Raw genomic sequence first — 21,185 nt, 5'->3', positions numbered from 1 at the left:
GGTTTCAGCTCCTTCACCTCTTTCCTTGGGGCAGAGGAGGAGGAGGAGGAGGTAAATAGAGAGATTTAGCTGCGTTTAATGACTAAAAAAAAAGGACGTGTTGCAGTTTAGGGTCGTATTCTTTCTTTTAGAACTTTCGTAGCAGATATTTCGTTGTTTAGTTTAGCCCTTAGCCCGAGCTGTAGGTTATTCGGAGCTGAGTTCACAGCCACATCGCCTGGGCTGAGTGCGTAGCGGTGAGTCTGTTAGCTGGTTAGCTAAACAAACTAGCTACATTTATATATGTTCGTGTTTTACTCTTAGCCTGTATACACACACACTACCGTTCAAAAGTTTGGGGTCACTTTGAAATGTCCTTATTTTTGAAAGAAAAGCACTGTTCTTTTCAATGAAGATCACTTTAAACTAATCAGAAATCCACTCTATACATTGCTAATGTGGTAAATGACTATTCTAGCTGCAAATGTCTGGTTTTTGGTGCAATATCTCCATAGGTGTATAGAGGCCCATTTCCAGCAACTCTCACTCCAGTGTTCTAATGGTACAATGTGTTTGCTCATTGCCTCAGAAGGCTAATGGATGATTAGAAAACCCTTGTACAATCATGTTAGCACAGCTGAAAACAGTTGAGCTCTTTAGAGAAGCTATAAAACTGACCTTCCTTTGAGCAGATTGAGTTTCTGGAGCATCACATTTGTGGGGTCGATTAAATGCTCAAAATGGCCAGAAAAATGTCTCGACTATATTTTCTATTCATTTTACAACTTATGGTGGGAAATATAAAAGTGTGACTTTTCATGGAAAACACAAAATTGTCTGGGTGACCCCAAACTTTTGAACGGTAGTGTATAATATATATATATATATGAGTGATTCCACGCTTATGGGTACTGAAATGGGGACATGAACTTATTTTTAAAAATTCACCTAAAACCATTTCTTTTTTTACCATCAGGTCACAAAACATGTAATCTTTAATGAATGATATGTTAAAAGATATAACTTTAATTTTCTGAGATGTAATAAAAACATATTTATATGCCAAAGTCAAGCCTATGAGTTCCAAAATGATGTCTGTTCCATTACTTCTGTTACGATTGTCCATCTCGCGTCTGTTACAAATGAATTACAATCTAGCTATATACCATGTTAATCTTATTGAAAGAATGTGTATGTTTATTCTACTACACATGTTTATTAATTATATTTGCTAAAACATCACCTCCAGGGCGGCACGGTGGCGTAGTGGTTAGCGCTGTCGCCTCACAGCAAGAAGGTCCTGGGTTCGAGCCCCGTGGCTGGCGAGGGCCTTTCTGTGTGGAGTTTGCATGTTCTCCCCGTGTCCACGTGGGTTTCCTCCGGGTGCTCCGGTTTCCCCCACAGTCCAAAGACCTGCAGGTTAGGTTAACTGGTGACTCTAAATTGACCGTGAGTGTGAATGGTTGTCTGTGTCTATGTGTCAGCCCTGTGATGACCTGGCGACTTGTCCAGGGTGTACCCCGCCTTTCGCCCGTAGTCAGCTGGGATAGGCTCCAGCTTGCCTGCGACCCTGTAGAAGGATAAAGCGGCTAGAGATGATATGAGATGAAAACATCACCTCCCTATGTTTCAAAAAGTAATTCTACATTGTTAAAATTGAGAATATATATGTCCGCAACACTTCTGTTACGTTCTGACTTTGGCATATAAATGTTTTTATTACATCTCAGAAAATTAAAGTTATCTTTTAACATATCATTCGTTAAAGATTACATGTTTTGTGACCTGATGGTAAAAAAAGAAATGGTTTTAGGTGACTTTTTAAAAACAAGTTCATGTCCCCGTTTCAGTACCCATAAGCGTGGAATCACATATATATAAATAAATCACTGTTCCTCTGTGATAGGGATAACTAACTAGTATGTTCTGCTAAAACCGTTTGCTGCTGATTTGAAACCTGGCTAACTCCTGACTCTTTAAAGCACCTATTGATGATTAGCTTGCTCTAGGCACTGAAACAGTGATATCTCGTCTGAAAAACGGCGCGGACTTTCACTTCCTGCTATTTGTCCCGAATCACTGCTCATGCGCTTCACTCGCGCGCTCTGTGAGCTGTGCAGGGCCGGAGTGCGCACCCTCCAGAGGGCACTCGCTGTTCAGGGCGGAGTGATTTGGAGCGCAGGATGCCTGCGGAGCCAAGCGTATCCGTGTGTTGGCGTTGCTGTGTGCACGCGAATCGTTTTAAAAACGTTAATCTGATGATCCGCTGGTACGGTCTAATGTAAACCCCACCTTAGACACAGACAACCACTCACACTCACATTCACACCTACGGTCAATTTAGAGTCACCAGTTAACCTAACCTGCATGTCTTTGGACTGTGGGGGAAACCGGAGCACCCGGAGGAAACCCACGCGGACACGGGGAGAACATGCAAACTCCACACAGAAAGGCCCTCGCCGGCCACGGGGCTCGAACCCGGACCTTCTTGCTGTGAGGCGACAGTGCTAATCACTACACCACCGTGCCGCCTGAAACAGTGATCTCCCTGAGCTAACTAGTTTATTAGCTGGTGCAGCTGTATATCTGTGTGTCAATAAACATGTCAACTAGCTCATCTGAGCAGTCGGATATGAAAATACACTGCAGTGTAACAAAGACTGTGTCTGTCAGTTCTGTAGCACGAATGTTTTTGATGAGTTCAGTATCAGAACCAGGTGGAATAAATAGAGACCTGGACACGAGAGTGGCTTCATTCAGTCCTGTGTGGAACAAATGCTGGAGAGTAAACATACTAATGCACTTCAACCTTTCTGCATGTCCAAGAGCAGTAAACAGTAATAAATGACACAAAGGCAATATTTAACATGATGATCCTTTGCTTTAGAGCGGGGCTTTCTGGAAGAGTGGCCAAGAAAAAAAAAAAGCCATTGCTTAAGAAAACGCATTTGGAGTTTGCCCGACAGCATGTGGCAGGCTCCTCAAACGCATGGAAGAAGATTCTCTGGTCAGATTAGACTAAAATTGTTCTTTTTGGCCAGCATGGGAAACGCCATGTGTGTTGCAACCCCAACACCCTGCATGGTGGTGGCAGCATCATGCTGTGGGGATGTTTTCCATCTGCAGGGACAGGAAAGCTGGATGGCACTAAATACAGGGCAGTTCCGGAGGAAAACCTGTTTGAGTTGGCCAGAGGTTTGAAACTGGGACGAAGGGTCACATTCCGGCAGGACAATGACCCTAAACGTACTGCTAAAGCTACACTGGAGTGGTTTAACTTTTTACCTCTTAAAGCAGTTGCTACAGCCACCCTTGTACATGTATATACTGTTCACCCTTAGAACATATTCACAAGAAAAAAAGTCTAAAGACAGGGTTTAGACAAGGCGCCATATGTCGTCATTATGGGATATGTACGGGGTTGTCGTTAAGGGGTAAAGAGTTAAAATCATAAAATGTACGGTTTTATAAGGAAATGATCAGGGGTGAGTTGAGCACAAAGATCATCGTTAAATGGTAGCGCGAGAAGCACAATGAACACTCTCCTAGTTAAGACACTTAGCCCATGTTTGCATTAGACCGTATCAGCGGATCATCAGATTAACGTTTTTAAAACGATTAGCGTGCACACAGCAACGCCAATACACGGATACGCTCGGCTCCGCAGGCATCCTGCGCTCCAAATCACTCCGCCCTCTGGAGGGTGCGCACTCCGGCCCTGCACAGCTCACAGAGCGCGCCAGTGAAGCGCACGAGCAGTGATTCAGGACTGAGCCGCTGTGTGTGTGATCCCAGCGCATATCACTTACCACTTGCAAGTGGAAGGATGGCAAGCCTAAAGACCATCATAACTACACAATGGGCAGTATTTGCATCAGTATTTGCAGTATTTTCATACTTTTATACTCTTTAATGAAAGGTGATACAAGGCGGAAGTCCGCGCCGTTTTTCAGCAGTCGCGTCACATGACCAACGCCAGCGAATCAGGAAGGTGGATGTCACAGTGACGTTGTCCAATGAGACGCCAGCTAGAGCTCAGCACAGCGTATCCGCGTATTCTGAATGTTTACACAGCACCGGACCAGACACGATCTGGATTGAATACGTGGACGCTGGCGGATTCCCGTTTCCCGGCGTTTCCAGGCGGTTTAATGTAAACGGACAGTGCATCCGCGAAGAAAACGAGACCGATACGGTCTAATGTAAACTTGGCCTTAGGGTAGTATCTCACTGGGCTGCGACAGCCTGCGGCTAGTTAGAGACACAACAATTGCGATAAAATATTCGAATTAATGGCAATTTTCACTTGGAATCGCACTGAATTGATATTCGCATATTTTACCGCAATTGTTGTCTCCAACTAGTCACAGACTGTCGCAGCCCGGTTTTCCCTCGGCAGGCAGGGAAGTAGAAGAAGCCTCACGGAAACCGACTTGAGAAGGGTTCGCGACGGGTTTCTGACACCAGCGATGCATTTGCGGCTATTTTGAAAGAAATTTTCTCGCACAAATTTTTTGAACATGTTCAAAGTTTCAGCGACAAAGGAGCGACTCGTGCAAGGAATTGAGAAGCCCCGCGAACGTTTCAAGACACTTTTGAAACTCTCTCGCGAATGACGTTCGCAATTTGTCGCAAGCTATCGCAGCCCAGTGAGATACTGGTTTTAAGCCCAGCGCACACCTTCCCGATTTGATCGGGGCTTCGTTTGTCAGGCGATCGGTTACGAGTATACGGGCCTGATTTGATCGGTTCAAAATTCCCCGCACACATTTGCGAGACATTGTACACGTTCAGCCCGAATAGATGGTCATGTGTTCAAGATATCACGCGATCGTACAAAATATATATCCATACATACATGGAGAAGTATTACATTTTGAATATTAGAATCAAAAAGGGATAATAATCCCAACTAGACGAATCAATAATAAGAAATTGATTCTAATTTGTTCAGTCGTTCTTAAAATTCAACTTGTTCCGGGATTCCGGACCAGTGGTTACGTTAGACTTTTTCATTGTCCGTCATTTTGACAGACAGGGTCGTAAAAATTCCGTCATTGTCCGTTATTATCTGTCATTTTATTTTAACTTTTAAATGACAATGTATATAGGCTATAAATGTTATATATTTAATAACTTGTGTTTTCATGGACTCATTTTCATTTAAAAATAAATTCACAGAACAAGCTTGTATTATTTAATCATTTATTTATGTATTTATGATGCAAAAAGATGAACAGAGATTCTGACGTTCGGTCACTTGCGAACCCATTTTCCCTCTGCTAAAAACATTGCGGCTGTTGTGCCTTAACGGGCATACGAACAATGTTATTTCACAACGTAGCAAGACAATTGCAGTTAAAATATGAACAGTCCACTACAACGGTTTAAGTGACGATCTAATTTGACCTGTTTGCGTGAGCTCAAACCTTCCTTCTGGCCCGCACGGATTTAAATCGGGAGCTCGCTTGTGCATAATCAAAGTCGTCAATGGAGACTGCCGCCGAGGCAATCGTCATTAAATTTTGCGTCTTTGCCTCGGACAGACGACTTCTCATTGATGTTTTAATTTTATTCTGAAGGCTGAACCCGCGCTCTGCTGCGACACTGGAGGCTGGAATAACCAGCGCCACTTCAGCCAAAGTTCTGAAGTCGGGAAACATTTCTCCCAGGGAAGCGATCAGAAGCCGGCAAGAGCCTCTGAAAGTTGGATTTCCCGACCCTGCTAGTACTCTCACTGTAAATGCAAATATTCAAATTAATTAGAAATGATTAGTGAATCAAACTTAGAAATCATCAACCTGTTGTCAACACTAATATTAAATAAAAAACTGCTAATTTCAAGTTGGAGAACACGCTTAATTTAGTGTACTCCACTTCAGTTAAATTAGAAAATATAATTTATTGTCCCAGAGTCCTTTGGGCGTTGTGTTTAGACATGCGCAGACCTGCCCCATCTACGCGCGGTCTTTTCAGCACATGCACCAGGATTAACAAAAGTGGAACATGTTTCCAGAGCCTTAAATGATGCGTTGTTTAGCATTTAAAATAAATGTTAATTGCAAAGTAAATCCAATGTGTTCACCATTCATTTTGTTTGGGGGCTCATTACCTTGTATTGTGTGGTTTTTTTTTTTTTTTTATTAAATTAGCATGTGTCCTATTGTCTTTCGCAAAACTCTTTGGTCAAGAAAATTAAAGTTAAATTGGCCTCAATATGAAGGATGAGTAAAACTAGAGAATTAAGCTTTCACAATTCATGAATATTAAGTTAAATTTATGAAAAAAGATATCTGAAAGCCATTGATTTGAGTACTGTAAACTTAAAATAAATAAGTTAATGTAATCAAAATTATATAAGATGAGTACTGCAAACTCACAATAAATAAGTTAACCCAATCTAATTTATCTAAATCAACATAAATGACTTTTTTTGAGGCAACGACTTTGCATATTTTTTTTAAGTAAAGTCAACTTATTATATTTTACAGTGCTCTTCATAGGGAGGAAATCCTGCAGCATGCGCTCTTTCTGCACCCCGCGGTGACCCGTAGTGGGCTGACACGGAAGGTCTTAAATAAAACGAAGTTATGTTTAAATGTTAGTTTGTCTACCCGTGCTCTCATTAAAATGATAGTTTAGCAGATATTCGAGCAGTGATGTTCCTAAGCTTGCTGGGGAAGAATACAATAAATCGACATTTGTTTCATTTAAAAACAAGAAAACAACTAGCCTAAATGAGCGCTATTGTACAGGCAGGGAAACGACACAAACAACCCAATGCATCTCTTTTTTAATAGCAAAAATGACGTGTCTTCTGCAGAGAAGGGAAACATTAATCCATCTCACTGTGCTAGTGGTAGAAAAGTCCTAGCGCGGTCAGGAGCACGATGGGCGGAACAGCCTTGCGCAGTGGCTGCAGTGTATACATGAGCAGCCGATGCACTGAACATCAAGACTGCCGCAACGTCGGCTCAGATTGAAAGTGACGGCAGTGAAGACTATGTATTAGACCCCGAAGCCGTTTGTTTTCAGGATAATGGCTGGCTGATGAAATTATTGGCTGGCTAGCTGACTCAGCCAAAACCTGAATGGCTGCTGCAGCCACCAAAATGTTTATGGCTACAAATGGCTGATACTGGACGTCACTGTGTGGCATATATCCGGGCGAACGGATCAAACAAATGGGGGGAATAAATAGCAAATTACCACAGGTCCCCTGGTCTCTTACTTCATTGTAAATATAAATCTAGCAAGATTGTAGTTCAATGCTAATAATAAGCTAATCTGGATTGTTCGAGGAAGGCATCTAGCTATCTACTCTCACTAGCAATGACCAGTGAAGGACTGGCAGCTATCTTACTATGATGAAAGTAGAGTGGTGGAGTACTTTTTTTTTTTTTATCAATCTCGAAGTATGTGAAACAAACAAACAAAAAACCTTTACACTTTCCCTCAGCAGCGGCAAAGAATGCAGCCATCTCGTCGATATCGGAGTCGATTGATGCTCTGGGTGGGTTCCCGGGTTCCCCAGTGTATCGTGGTAACGGTGTGAGGGGCGGGAAGCCAGACAGGTAGTCACAACGGCAAGCTTGTGGTGGCTCTCTGTGCTGTGATATCAGTTCTAAATCTCTACAGTGTATGCCTATACGTCTCTACTGTGTTACTACTAGTGTGTACAGTTGATCATGTTTGTGTCACTTTTCTTGTAGCTCATGATGTGGATAAACCCATTATTTGATGTACACAATTCTTAGTGGCTCAGCCAAATTTTATTAGATAGCGGCTCAAATTGGCTTACAAAATTATTGGCTGGCGGCGGCTCAAATTCTAAATGGCGGTTTTAGCGGCGCCTGGCGGCGGCTTCGGGGTCTACTATGTATACTGTATGTAAGAAAACTCTGCCACAACTTGCCAGTCATTTCAATTGTGCGTTTCATTATGTGTTATTATTGTAATTATTAGGCTATTATTGTTATTGGTAATGGTAACGGTAAACATCCGTCAAAATGACCGACGGCCTTCAGATTTTTCCGTCATAGCTAAAAAAAAATCCGTCAATGACGGACAATTGTCGGTTAACGCGACCTATGTTCCGGACAAGCGATTTCTGTACCACTGACAATGCTATGATACTTTACCAGGCATTTTCAAAGCTGACACGATTACAGCCATAGCCTCGTTCCTCTTTTCCCGTTTGCTGTAATCAGGTGAACTAATGTCGTAAAGACAGGTGGACGCTTCCCAAAGTGACGCAAGTTGTGCTTCCCGGTCTGCAGTCCATGCGTGATCAATCCTGGCACTCCAATTGGCTGTTTAAAATTATCGTAACCGATGAGATCGTAGTAGCAACGCACACACTACCGACTGTGTTGCGTACGAGGAGATCGCGTCCGAAAACATCAAGACCAGTTTGATCTGAACCGAGAACCGATGAAATCGGCTACGAGGTGCCCCCGCACACATTTATGATTCGCAAGCGATTCAATCGGCCCGACAAAATCGTAAGCGACTCGGGAAGGTCTGCGGTGGGCTTTAGCATTAAGAGGTTTTGGGGAAACCCACCGCTGGAGGTTTTACTGAGCATCTTGCAGAAACTGTCTCGGTTCTTCTGGACACTTTGACCGTCGTACTTGCTTCTTAGTTTTGTGCAAAACCCCAGTAGCCTTCATTGTGTTTTGTCTGAAACGTGGTCTCTTGTATTCATAATATGCTGCTTTCTTTACTGACATACAAACATTTTGTTTCTGTAACATTTCATTTTGTGCTGGAAAACTAATATTTGGAAATCTTTACAAAATATATATAACAATGTAAGTTTGTCCAAAAAAAAAAAGGGTGCCAAAGAGAGACAACAGTAAAATGGTAGCGAAGCAGAGTTAAAAGAGAACCGAGGTTCATGAAATGAAACATTTTTAAACTTGCTTTATTTCTTAATTAACGTGTTATTCAATTACGGTTTTAATGACCTTATATCCTGACTCGTATTGGCAACTAATTGCAATTAAATGTTATACTTATCGGCCTATTCGTTTTTTAGCCATGTTGAATTTAGTTCGTTTGGTCCACGGCAGGGCGGCACGGTGGTGTAGTGGTTAGCGCTGTCGCCTCACAGCAAGAAGGTCTGGGTTCGAGCCCCGTGGCCGGCGAGGGCCTTTCTGTGCGGAGTTTGCATGTTCTCCCCGTGTCCGCGTGGGTTTCCTCCGGGTGCTCCTGTTTCCCCCACAGTCCAAAGACATGCAGGTTAGGTTAACTGGTGACTCTAAATTGAGCGTAGGTGTGAATGTGAGTGTGAATGGTTGTCTGTGTCTATGTGTCAGCCCTGTGATGACCTGGCGACTTGTCCAGGGTGTACCCCGCCTTTCGCCCGTAGTCAGCTGGGATAGGCTCCAGCTTGCCTGCGACCCTGTAGAACAGGATAAAGCGGCTAGAGATGATGAGATGAGATGGTCCACGGCAGGCGTCGCTTATCTGCGCGATCTTCACGAGACTTGTGCAAGACTTCAAAACATGAAGTGTCAGCGCCGCCATTTTGAAAACTGTTGTCCAAATGAAATCTCATCTCATCTCATTATCTCTAGCCGCTTTATCCTGTTCTACAGGGTCGCAGGCAAGCTGGAGCCTATCCCAGCTGACTACGGGCGAAAGGCGGGGTACACCCTGGACAAGTCGCCAGGTCATCACAGGGCTGACACATAGACACAGACAACCATTCACATTCACATTCACACCTACGGTCAATTTAGAGTCACCAGTTAACCTAACCTGCATGTCTTTGGACTGTGGGGGAAACCGGAGCACCCGGAGGAAACCCACGTGGACACGGGGAGAACATGTCCAAATGAAATATTGCACAAAAACGAGTTTAAATGACGATTACGACTCAAACTTTCCTGACTGTTGGTGACTTTGATTTCCGCTGTAGGTTTTACTTCCGTCCTACGATGTCTCGCACAGGTCTCCGCGAATCTCGTTTACGGCCGTTGCTTTGACATCCGGACTGATATATTACAGAGCATATTTCAAACACTCATAACTCGCTATAGCAGCGACAAAATAGCGAACAAAAATGCGTTCCTGTATTTAATAAAATGAGATAAATAGAATTTTGATGATGATAAAATTTGCCTTCGGTTCTCCTTTAAGCCCTTCTGATGAGCGTCTAAGGCTATGGTCACACTACAGCTTGCGATGCTTTGCAATGGGTTATCGATGAAAATGAGGCGTTTTGTTGGCGATGCTTCCCCGAGCTTCAGGAAGTATTCCCAAACCCATCTGCGAGTATTCGCCGACAAAAACATCTCCACCAAATTTCAATGAATGCGTTGATTTTGCGCAATGTTTTTGGCCACTTATGAGGCAGAGACACACCAAAAAACAACTCGCGAAGCTTGGAGAACATTTGCCGTGCATCGTACGATCAGTGGCTACCAATTTTGCATCGCCATGTATTCGCGAAGCAAACCTATCGCGAGCTGTAGTGTGACCGGGGTCTAATGTGGCAAGAATTAGAGTGCAAGCGATGAGAAATACACATTTATTTGTATAAGAAATAAACTGCTAGCATGTACTGCAGAGGTGTTGCTCAGGGTCTGTATCCATAGATATGTTTCCGGTTGAGAGTACGTCGTGCGCATTCTGGCTGCCGCTTCTCACCAGAGCTTTTTTATTTTATTTTCTTTCTTGTTCTATTTTCATTTCATTTCATTTATTTATTTATTTATTTATTTATTTATTTTTGTGTAGTTTGATGTTTGTTTGAGTGTTTTGTCTGCCGGTTGTGGTGTAGCTCCAGACCCAGTTTTGGGCGTTGGTTCCCTCCAGGTCTTGGTTCGGCGCGGGCGATGCCTGCGCTCCCAGCTATGGACTGCAGTGAGCTCGTTGCTCATTTAACATCGTGGTTGTCCAGCGCTTTGACGCTTGGCGTGATGTTCCGAGCGATGTTGCTCGGTGGCGTCGCGGCGGCTGTGCAGGCGGTTTGGGACACACCAGTGCTCTGCGTGGCGGAGCTTCTCTGCTCGCTTTGTGGATCCACAGCGTGGTGTTGGAGCGATGTGGCTGACGGCGTCACGGCGGCTGTGCTGGAGATGCGGGACTTGTTTTCATGCGCCTTTTGGTGGGACTGTGGCTGCTACACCAAGGGAATTACATCCTGACCCCTACTTGGTCGACTTTTTATTTTTTATTTTATTTAATTATTATTTTTATTTTCTTTATTTTTTTTCCTTGTCTATAATTGTAAAGCGTCCTTGGGTTTTTTGAAAGGCGCTATATAAATCTAACATTATTATTATTATTATTATTATAGAGGAGAGAAGTTGCTTCAGGTGTGCTGTTGATCACAGTGATAATTTATTGTGCATTTAAAAAAAAAAAAAGTCCTTTATGGCTAATGAGTTGAACCGGCGGCCTCTGGAAAGAAAACCGGTCTTGTATGCATTTGCTTTGCCTCCGGTTTGTGGTATAAGCGATGACTTTCATACTCCTTAAATGGTCTGAGATCCAGTATAATCATTTATCGTGTGTCCCTTTGATACTGTCCTCATAGTCATGGTTCGCGTCTTAAACATGAAGCAGATTATGATGACTTTCATTGTAATCCGATTACGCAGTGCGTGTTAATGCCAGTGGACATTTAGATCCAGCAGAGGAAGTGATGAACAGTGATCAAGACCACAGTGTGACCCCCTTCTAATCAGATATTATATAAACGATGTATGAGAGAAATTATCCTGTGTGATATTCTACTGTCGTGTGACCCTTTTTTTTTTTTTTTCTCCCCACTAAGGCTCGCACACACAAAGCTGCAGTTCTTCCTAGAAAATTCAAGGAGCCGTCAGAGTCGTCCTCACCCTGTGTTGCCATGGCGATGCGGGAGCTGGTAGAGGCGGAATGCGGGGGGGCCAATCCTCTCATGAAATTAACCAGTCACATGACCCAAGAAGGCGGAGCTTGGAGACACAGGTCAACGCCCACTGTAAGTAGTTTGAGTGCAAGCAGTTGCTATGCTGTGCGTACAGCGGATATATAAAGCGTACGCACCCCGTTAAAATGATTGACAGGTTTTTCTGATGTAAAAAAAAATAAATTGAGACCATGATAAATAATTTCAAAACTTTTCCCACCGTTAATGTGACCTGTACAGTTCAATTGAAAAACAAATCTGTTCGGGGGGGAAAAAAAACGTTCAGTAAGCTGGTTGCATAAGTGTGCACACCCTTAAACTAATACTTTGTTGAAGCACCTTTTGATTTAATTACAGCATTCAGTCTTTTTGGGTCGGAGTCTATCAGCCTGCCGCATCTAGACTTGGCAATATTTGCCCACTCTTCCTTGCAAAAGCGCTCCAAATCTGTCAGATTGCGAGGGCATCTCTTGTGCACAGCCCTCTTCAGGTCACCCCACAGATTTTCAATTGGACTGAGGTCTGGGCTCTGGCTGGGCCGTTCCAAAACCTTTTTGAGGTCATTGTCATGCTGAAAGATGAAATTCCTCTTCATCTTCAGCTTTCTAGCAGACACCTGAAGGTTTTGGGCCAAAATTGACTGGTATTTAGAGCTGTTCATAATTCCCTCCACCTTGACTAAAGCCCCTGTTCCAGCTGAAGAAAAACAACCCCAAAATGTGATGCTGCCACCACCATGCTTCACCGTGGGTATGGTGTTCTTTTGGTGATGCGCAGTGTTGGTTTTGTGCCAAATATACCGTTTAGAATTGTGGCCAAAAAGTTCAACCTTGGTTTCATCAGACCATAACACATTTTCCCACATGCTTTTGGGAGAGTTGATGTATTTTTTATTTTTTTTTTTGGCAAAATTTAGCCGGGCCTGGATGTTTTTCTTTGACCCTACTGTACCTCATAGTCCAGACATATGGAGAATACGGGAGATTGTTGTCACATGTAGTTCACAACCAGTACTTGCCAGAAATCCCTGCAGCTCCTTCAGCGTTGCTGTTGGCCTCTCGGCAGCCTCCCTGACCAGTTTTCGTCTTGTCTTTTCATCAATTTTGGAGGGACGTCCAGTTCTCGGTAATGTCACTGCTGTCCCATATTTTATGACGGTCTTCACTGTGCTCCATGGTATATCTAATGCCGTGGAAATGTTTTTGCACCCTTCTCCTGACTGATACCTTTCAACAGTGAGACCCCTTTGACGCTTTGTAAGCTCTTTGTGAACGCTGGCTTTTGCTGGAGGATGCAACTGAGTAAGACTACGTTCAGACTGCACCCTGAAACGACCCATATCCGATTTTTGTTGCCCATATGCAACCTGTATCCGATTTGTTATTGACAATCTGAACGACACAGATCCGATTTTTCCACATGCGACCCAGGCCGCTTGGATATGTGGTCCTAAATCCGATGCATATCCGTTATTTTCATATGTGACTGCAGTCTGACCGGACAGGTCGCATTCATACGACCTACACGTCATCAACAAGAGACAAACGCCACTATTCTGCATTGGCTAATCCCGCCTCTTTGGTGGAAAACAACAACAATGACATAATGCGCTACATGAACAGGCGCACACACAGTCTCTCGCACTCCGTCATATGCGCGATGCAGACATTAATGTTTCGCGTGCACGCGCTTGCTCACTTGCTCTAGATTCCGGGAGATATTCTTCAATTTGCGGGCATCAGGGAGCCGCTATCAATATGCGGGAGACTCCTGGAACTTCTGGGAGACTTGGGATGTCTGCACTAGACAGTGTTTATGTAGAGAACATGCGCACTTCAATCAATCAATCAATCAATCTTTCAACGGCGGTTGCTGCCACGGCCCCACTCACTCACACACTCACTCTCTCTCACGCAGAGACACTCTCATTCACTCACACACACACACACACACAACCTCTCACACAGAGACACTCTCACTCACTCACACACACAGCACACGATGTGCTTATTACGTGTCAATTTGCGCATGCGGGACACTTTTGGGTCGTTTTCCGTTCATGTTGGAGATCGCATACAAGTCTCATATAATTGGTAATGTGAACGGCCTAACAAAAAAATCGGATTTCACAACAAATCGGGTACAGATCGTTTCAGGTTGCAGTCTGAACGTAGTGTAAATGTCTGAACTTTATTTGGGGTTAATCAGAGTCATTTTAATTGATGGCGGGTGTGAACCCAAAAAGACTGAATGCTGTAATTAAATCAAAGTATTAGTTTAAGGGTGTGCACACTTATGCAACCAGCTTATTGTATGTTTTTTTTTTTTTTTTTTTTTTTTTTGTGTGTGTGTGTGTGTTTTCCCCCCAAACAGATTTGTTTTTCAATTGAATTGTACAGGTTATAAGTCACATTAAAGGTGGGAAAAGTTTTGAAATTATTTATCGTGGTCTTTTTTTTTTTTTTTACATCAGAAAAACCTGTCATTTTAATGGGGTGCGTACACTTTTTATATATATTGTTTTGTATTTCCACAGTCTGGTACATGGTTTTGATTTAGAATTCCTTGATTGAACAGGGAATGCTTACTGTCTGGTGTCCAGCTGGATGATGAAACTATAAAAGTTTCCAAGACTGACGTTCACAAAACACTTTGAGGGACTTCTACCATGTTTATCGTGATGATATTTGTTAAAAAGAAAAGAAACAGTTTGAATATTTTTTGTCAAATTCACTTCCTGTGGTTATACTTTAGGCCAGGGGTTTTCAAAGTGTGGGAGAGTCAGCCCCCCCCTCAGAGAGCAAATAAACAACAGCGCCGCCCCCCCCCCCCCCCCCCCCCAAATTACATATTTTAAACATCTGCTTTTTAAAACATCTTTTTTTTTTTTACACATTTTAAACATCTGTGCTTTTTTAAAACCTCTTTTTTTTAATACACATTTAAAACATCTTGTTTTACACATTTTAAAGTGCCATTCCACCATTGGATGTATTCTTTGGCATAAAATACAATATATTTTATGACAACATGACTAGACAGAGAAATCTTTTAGCTTCAAAATGATATATCAAACATAATTTTTTGACAACGACAAGTATATTAATTTTGCGACCAAAGTCACCTACCCTTTTAATTTCCGCGCGGTAGTGAAACGTGATGTCATCGGCAGGTTCCCCTTCTTGTGTACCACGTCACGTGTGACGTGGCACAGATTATCAGCAATGGCGGATAGAACGCGATTTCCACTTGTCGATTGCTGTGCCGATATTCACCATCGACCGTCTCCTTTGGGCATCACTTGCTATTTTCCTTCGCTTCTTTTCCGAAGCTGACAATCGCGTTCTATCCGCCATTGCTGATAATCTGTGCCACGTCACACGTGACGTGGTACACAAGAAGGGGAACCCGCCGATGACATCACGTTTCACTACCGCGCGGAAATTAAAAGGGTAGGTGACTTTGGTCGCAAAATTAATATACTTGTCGTTGTCAAAAAATTACGTTTGATATATCATTTTGAAGCTAAAAGATTTCTCTGTCTAGTCATGTTGTCATAAAATATATTGCATTTTATGCCAAAAAAATACATCCAATGGTGGAATGGCACTTTAAACATCTCATAGCATCGTTAGCTAGCACCTCTTGGCAGACAACACACTGTGGGAGTGGAGCATCTTCAGATCCAGTCCGTGAAAATCCAAACTTTAAATAATTGTGGTCATACTTCCTTCTTTTTTTGCTTGGCCCAGACTCTGTCTCCTCACTCACTGTAGCTTTAGGTACTAAAAATCGATCCGTTTTGTCTCTGGCCAAGGCTAGCTGAAGTTCGCTAAATGTCCGCAATGGAGCACTTGCATGTGACGTCACAACCGATCCAGATTGTGACAGACGCCATCGTGTCGGTCAAACGCCATATTCCGCCTTCTACTTCTACTTCTGGTTCTACTTCTGCTTTTACTTCTACCTTTTCTTCTGGAAAACCCTACTATATACAATTCTACTACAACGGCTGCGGCTACAAGCTCTCCCTACCTGTGCACGGTTTTTATGTTTTTTGTGTGTATTTTTGCGTGTTGTTCGTCTGTACCGGACTTCAATATCCACTACAACCGTATGGACTTACTGGACATTGGTTTCCAGCAGAAAATGACGGTTTGTAGCGATTTCCATCGCATGCACAACATTCCGGACGAGAAAAAAATAATAATAATAACATTCCGGGCGAGACCAGCGGGGTCTCCGTGGATTGTTATCGGAAGCAAAGCGAAGGAGGCGGCGCCGGGAGCAGAAGCAAAAGCGAGGCTACAGGCAGAGCCAGCCTGTTGACTAAGCTCAGAAAACAGCTACTCAAACCTCCACTGCCAAGCCTCTACCTCTCCAACGCCAGATCCATGTAAACAAGACGGACGATTTGGAATTACCTTATTCTATTCTATAATCGGCTGGTCAGTGCTATACTCAATACTTAAGTGACTTACCCATCCAATGAGGATTGTTATTTTCTTGTTTACAAGATGCCACATCTGAGTCGCTGACAAATCCTGAATTTCTGTAAAGATAACTGTCCAGAGATTTATAAGCACGCAGTGCTTCACCACTGAACAGCGAGGGAAAGTTAATGAGGTAATTATACACGTCCGGGTATTCCGCTGGCAGTTCAAAATCCGGTCGTGAAAACTCCGTCTGGTAAGCCATAAGGGTCACAAATCTGTAGATTGTTTATTTTAGACATATATCTAGCTATCTGTTCATTAGAAAAATGAGCCGTGTAGTCCGTCGGTTGAAATTGATCCATTCTGTACACGAGTGCAGCAGTATTCAGCGGTGTTTTTGACCGACAAGGTGGGGGTTGTGTACTTTCCGGTCACGTGACTGCAAGATCTCTATAGTAACTTATTCTGGTTTATTTTTCCTCACGTTGCGCCCCCCCTGAAGAACTCTGGTGCCCCCTAGGGGAGGCACGCCCCACACTTTGAAAAGCCCTGCTTTAGGCAATGCTCAGAAAGCACAGAAATACTAATGTTATACTGACGTTACACACGTGGTCATTGGGTGGAATCAGTGTATTGAACACTTCACCATAGGCTTCTCTGTGTTTCTCACTGTCTTTCCACTTAGATCCCGCCCACGCCGATTGAAATAGCCACCGAGGAAGAGGTATCTATATCTTCTCTTGACCAGTTATTTGGCTGTGAGTCTGGGGTTAAATCTACAGCCAGTATTTATTTTTAGTCATGTTTGAAATTGGTCTGCAGTGGGGGGAAGAAATGATAGTCACAGTGAGAGAAATGAAAGTGTTATTGGTACCACAAGCAGCTGAAAAGCAATGAATCTTAAAGCTTTTAACTTTTAACAGGCAAAGTAAAGAGAAGGTGTTTCAATATATTGCCTATTATTATTTTAAAACCCTTCTTGTCTCCTAATCACAAAGCACTTCAGTGCTAAAAATGGGTCTTAAACCCCACAGAAAACTGATCAGTAGCATAAAGGACTTTTATCCTACCGAGACCGGCTCACAGATAATCTTAAATAGGCACTGCAGACGTTTAACAGCACAGTCAGTTTAAGTTAAGTTGTAAAATGTAATACGGAGCAGTAAATGTCGTTTGTTAATGACTCAGAAAAGTAACCCAGCACCACTGGAGATGTTTGACAACTCAGCTACTTGTCTACATACGCCAGTGCCAGAGGGCGACGTAAATCAATACTGCGGAAAAAAATTAAATTATAGATCACCTCATTAATAAACACTGTGACCCATTTATATGCTGACAAGCCAGACACATTTGTTGTGTTTGACTTGTCCTTAGTAAACTTTTTATTCAGCTGTTTTGTAAATAGATTATATGAAGAAATTGGTGTCGCGGAAACTTTTTCATAAAAGAGAGACTCAAAGTCTGAGGAGTTGCAGAAAATAGACTTTTATTTAAATCAAATAATAAAAGTCGAGTCTGCAGAGTGATCCAAACATAAATCATGGGGTTTTCCCTTTTTATGAAGTTCTACCATATCACAGTTAGGCCTTTTACGCAGTGTCAGTTTCTCATTGGCTGGGAGATCTCAGCAGTTTTCCACCAATATTTCCAAATAGGGATCGACCGATATGTTTTTTCTCAGGGCCGATACCGATACCGATTATTATGGAATTGGGATGCCGATAACCGATATGTGCAACTGATAAATGTAAACATTATAATTCACATGAAATTAAACATAGCACACACTGACACAGACCTTCATATCCATGAAATGTATGTTTAATTGTAAAATTGAACATGAAATTTTGTGCAGGGAGATGCCAGCAGCATTTGTACAATAAAGTCAAACATTAGTTATAATAAAATGAGAAATAAAATAATAATAAAATAAATCTTCACCAATAAAAAAATAAATCACTCCCTACTATATTACAGCTCACCATTTTCAGTGGAAAATAAATGAAAATACACTCTGGATTCTGGATAGAGAAAGTGAGAACGGAGTGTTAAAAGCTCTGGTTAAAAGGAGCGGCTGCTCCTTTAAGAGTACATCGCTTTCCGAATCAGAAGCGCTAGCGAGGAGAATCACTTGCGCAAGAATTATGAATACTAGTGGAGTACATTACAGCGCAATGTGAAGTAGCATAAGAACATTTAAGAGTTTAATTGATGTATTTCGTTCATTAGCGTTTATCCAAGCAAGTGTGCATCCACGACACAATTAATTACTGAGCCCACAACAAGCGTCCTGACAAACTCCCTACAGTATTACATAGCCTACTAGCACCATATCACACCTGGCTTGTTTAAATGTTCAAATAGCGCTTTATAAAGTTACCGAACATATACAAGTGCAATGCGCTTTTTGAGCACGAGTCACATCATGAAGTTTACTCATCACCATAACAAATAGCCAGTAGGCTTGCGCTAGCCTACACAACACAAACACTACGTTTTATTTCGTCTTCCCTTGACCACCTCTCTGTATGGCTGTCATTCTACTGTTCGAGTAGAACTACTGACACATTCACACCGTTTCCAGACGGGGGTTTAAAAATGACTGCAGCCTACGTTATGCTGGGGACTGCTTACTATGGACAACATTACATGTAGCTTCAGCGAGACTAGTTGGTTGTAGGCTAATTCAAGTGCTTCCTTCTGTAAGCCAAGTTTGCCTGGCTACACAGATGCAAATGGACAATTTTAACGAGTAGTAGATGAAGAATGTAAACATATAACGATGTTGTGCTTTTGCAACTTGTGTGTTTGTGACTTATTGCGGCAAAAGCAGCGTGTCCTTACCTTGAAGTGGGATCTGCTTCTGCCCGAGTGCCCGTACGGCCGCCTTGAAACAGTTCACAGCGTTTAGCTACGCGTGTCGATTGGCTATATCTCTTGTGCCAAACAAATCAGATGTTGTGGTGGGCGGGACCGTGTTCTTGAACTCAGAGAGGCGAGTGCAGGAAAGGACGTGCAGTGACAGTCGCGTTAGGAACGAATTGGCTGCAAAAAGGCATGTTATCGGCATATCGGTGGAAATTATGGCCGATACCGATAACCCTAAAAATGCAGAATATTGGCCCGATATATCGGCCAGGCCTATTATCGGTCGACCCCTATTTCCATCCCTCCTACACACGATAAAAAGGAATGCATGTTTCAGAATGACGTCCAAAACCAACGCAATGACTTTATATATTAAAAAAAAAAAGGAGATGGTTCAGAATGACTTGTAAAAATAATGTTTACTAATAAACACCTTCTAATGAAATCAATTTCATTTTCTTTACTTGTTTACTATAATTGTGAACATAAATCAATTTATTATTATTTTTGAATACAAACCCTGTTTCCGGAAAAGTTGGAATATTTTCCAAAATGTAATAAAAACAAAAACCTTTTATTTAACTGACAAAAGTACAAAAATAATTTTCAATAGTTTTAATGACCAACTTAATTGTATTTTGTGTGGTATATATACACAAGGTGAGAATTTGATGCCTGCAACATGCTCCAAAATAGTTGGGACAGAGGCAAAATAAGACTGAGAAGTTTGTAGGATATTCAAGTTTTGGAAGAGTCCACAAAAAGCAGGTTAGGCCACACCAATTCGATTAGTTGGCTCTCGGAATCGCCACTTGAAGAAAATGCAAAATGGGGGGAAAAAAATCGAAATCGACTGCAGGTTGAGGTCACGTGACTTTTTGAAGACCAATCAAATCGCCCCTTTCACTTTCGATAAAGACTTGTGGAAGAAACATGCCTGTGGAGGGGAATCCTGCAAAGCCTGTGTTTGTGATTGTTAGGATATTCAGCGAACAGAAGCGTAAAATCTTTGACAGGTGTGTCGAAATTCAAGAGGGGGAAAACTTTGCACAGTTGTACTCAAGATGCCGTGAGCTTGTTACCCTGCGATGTGCCAACTTGGACTACGACTCTGTGGAGGTGGGTTTGATTTATATATTTCATTGATCGATGTGAAGGGCAAACAAAAAATCATTCGAAGTATTTAGCCATCAGAAGTAGCCTACTCCTGGTCAAATCTTTTTTTCTGTGCATTGTAGATGACTATAATTCAGTCGTTTATTTAGCCTTTAAGGGCAGCCAGAGCTAGCCCTTAAAGGTCCCATGGCATCGTTTTTTCATTAATTGTGCGGTGGTCTCTAGCATGAATGAATGCCCTGTGAGCCGGTTTTGCTGAAAAAAATGCTGTGGTTCTCCTGTTTCAGGCTGTTCTAGTTTGGTGGAGGAGCGGGTGGCGGGAGAGCGACAGGATTTCAGCTCTTATCATTAATATTCATGGCATGTAAACGTGTTACCTCTGATTGGCTAACAGCACTGTGACGCTACCTCCAGTGGGTCAGAACAAGCGGATGTGGGTGTCTTACTATGGAGAGAGAGAAGGAACAAACCGCGAAGGGAAAAATACCGCGCGCTGACGTCATTAAGGTGCGACGCGAGGAAATAAAATAAATTCAACAAATGTTTGGGTTTTTACTGAACAAACAAACAAATAAAATGAACGAGTGACTTAAAAAAAAGAATGTAGGTGTCTTTGTAAAAACTGTTTTGATTGGCTATTATAACAGAGCATGCTGCATGCTTTTTGGTTTTGTAGCGCAGAGTACCTGGCTAACTGCAGGAAGCGGTTAGCTGCACAGCTAATGTAGCCATTGCTAGGCTAACGCACCGATTTTAAAACACGGCAAAATGACTTAACAGTTCTACACTTACTTGTTCGGTGTTTGAGGCTGATGCGGCAGGGATGCTTGGTACGGACCCAGGCTTCAGTGACAGTTGATGTGCAAAACCTGCCCTGT

General features: G+C 42.5%; 1 protein-coding gene across 3 annotated transcripts in view; it reads left to right on the top strand.

The window, feature by feature from the left end:
• Nucleotides 1-21,185, top strand: part of pex5 (peroxisomal biogenesis factor 5) — a 94,972-nt gene continuing 73,787 nt past the window's right edge. For all 3 annotated transcript variants that reach the window (XM_060921612.1, XM_060921611.1, XM_060921610.1), the window contains exons 1-3: nt 1-236; nt 11,768-11,956; nt 17,006-17,044. In XM_060921612.1, the coding sequence (XP_060777595.1) occupies nt 11,843-11,956; nt 17,006-17,044 (153 nt within the window). In that variant the 5' untranslated portion in view covers nt 1-236; nt 11,768-11,842. The remainder of the gene's footprint in view (nt 237-11,767; nt 11,957-17,005; nt 17,045-21,185) is intronic.

Source organism: Neoarius graeffei, chromosome 5 (assembly GCF_027579695.1).
Source record: "Neoarius graeffei isolate fNeoGra1 chromosome 5, fNeoGra1.pri, whole genome shotgun sequence".
NCBI lineage: Eukaryota > Metazoa > Chordata > Actinopteri > Siluriformes > Ariidae > Neoarius > Neoarius graeffei.
This window is presented reverse-complemented; position numbering and strand designations above follow the sequence as displayed.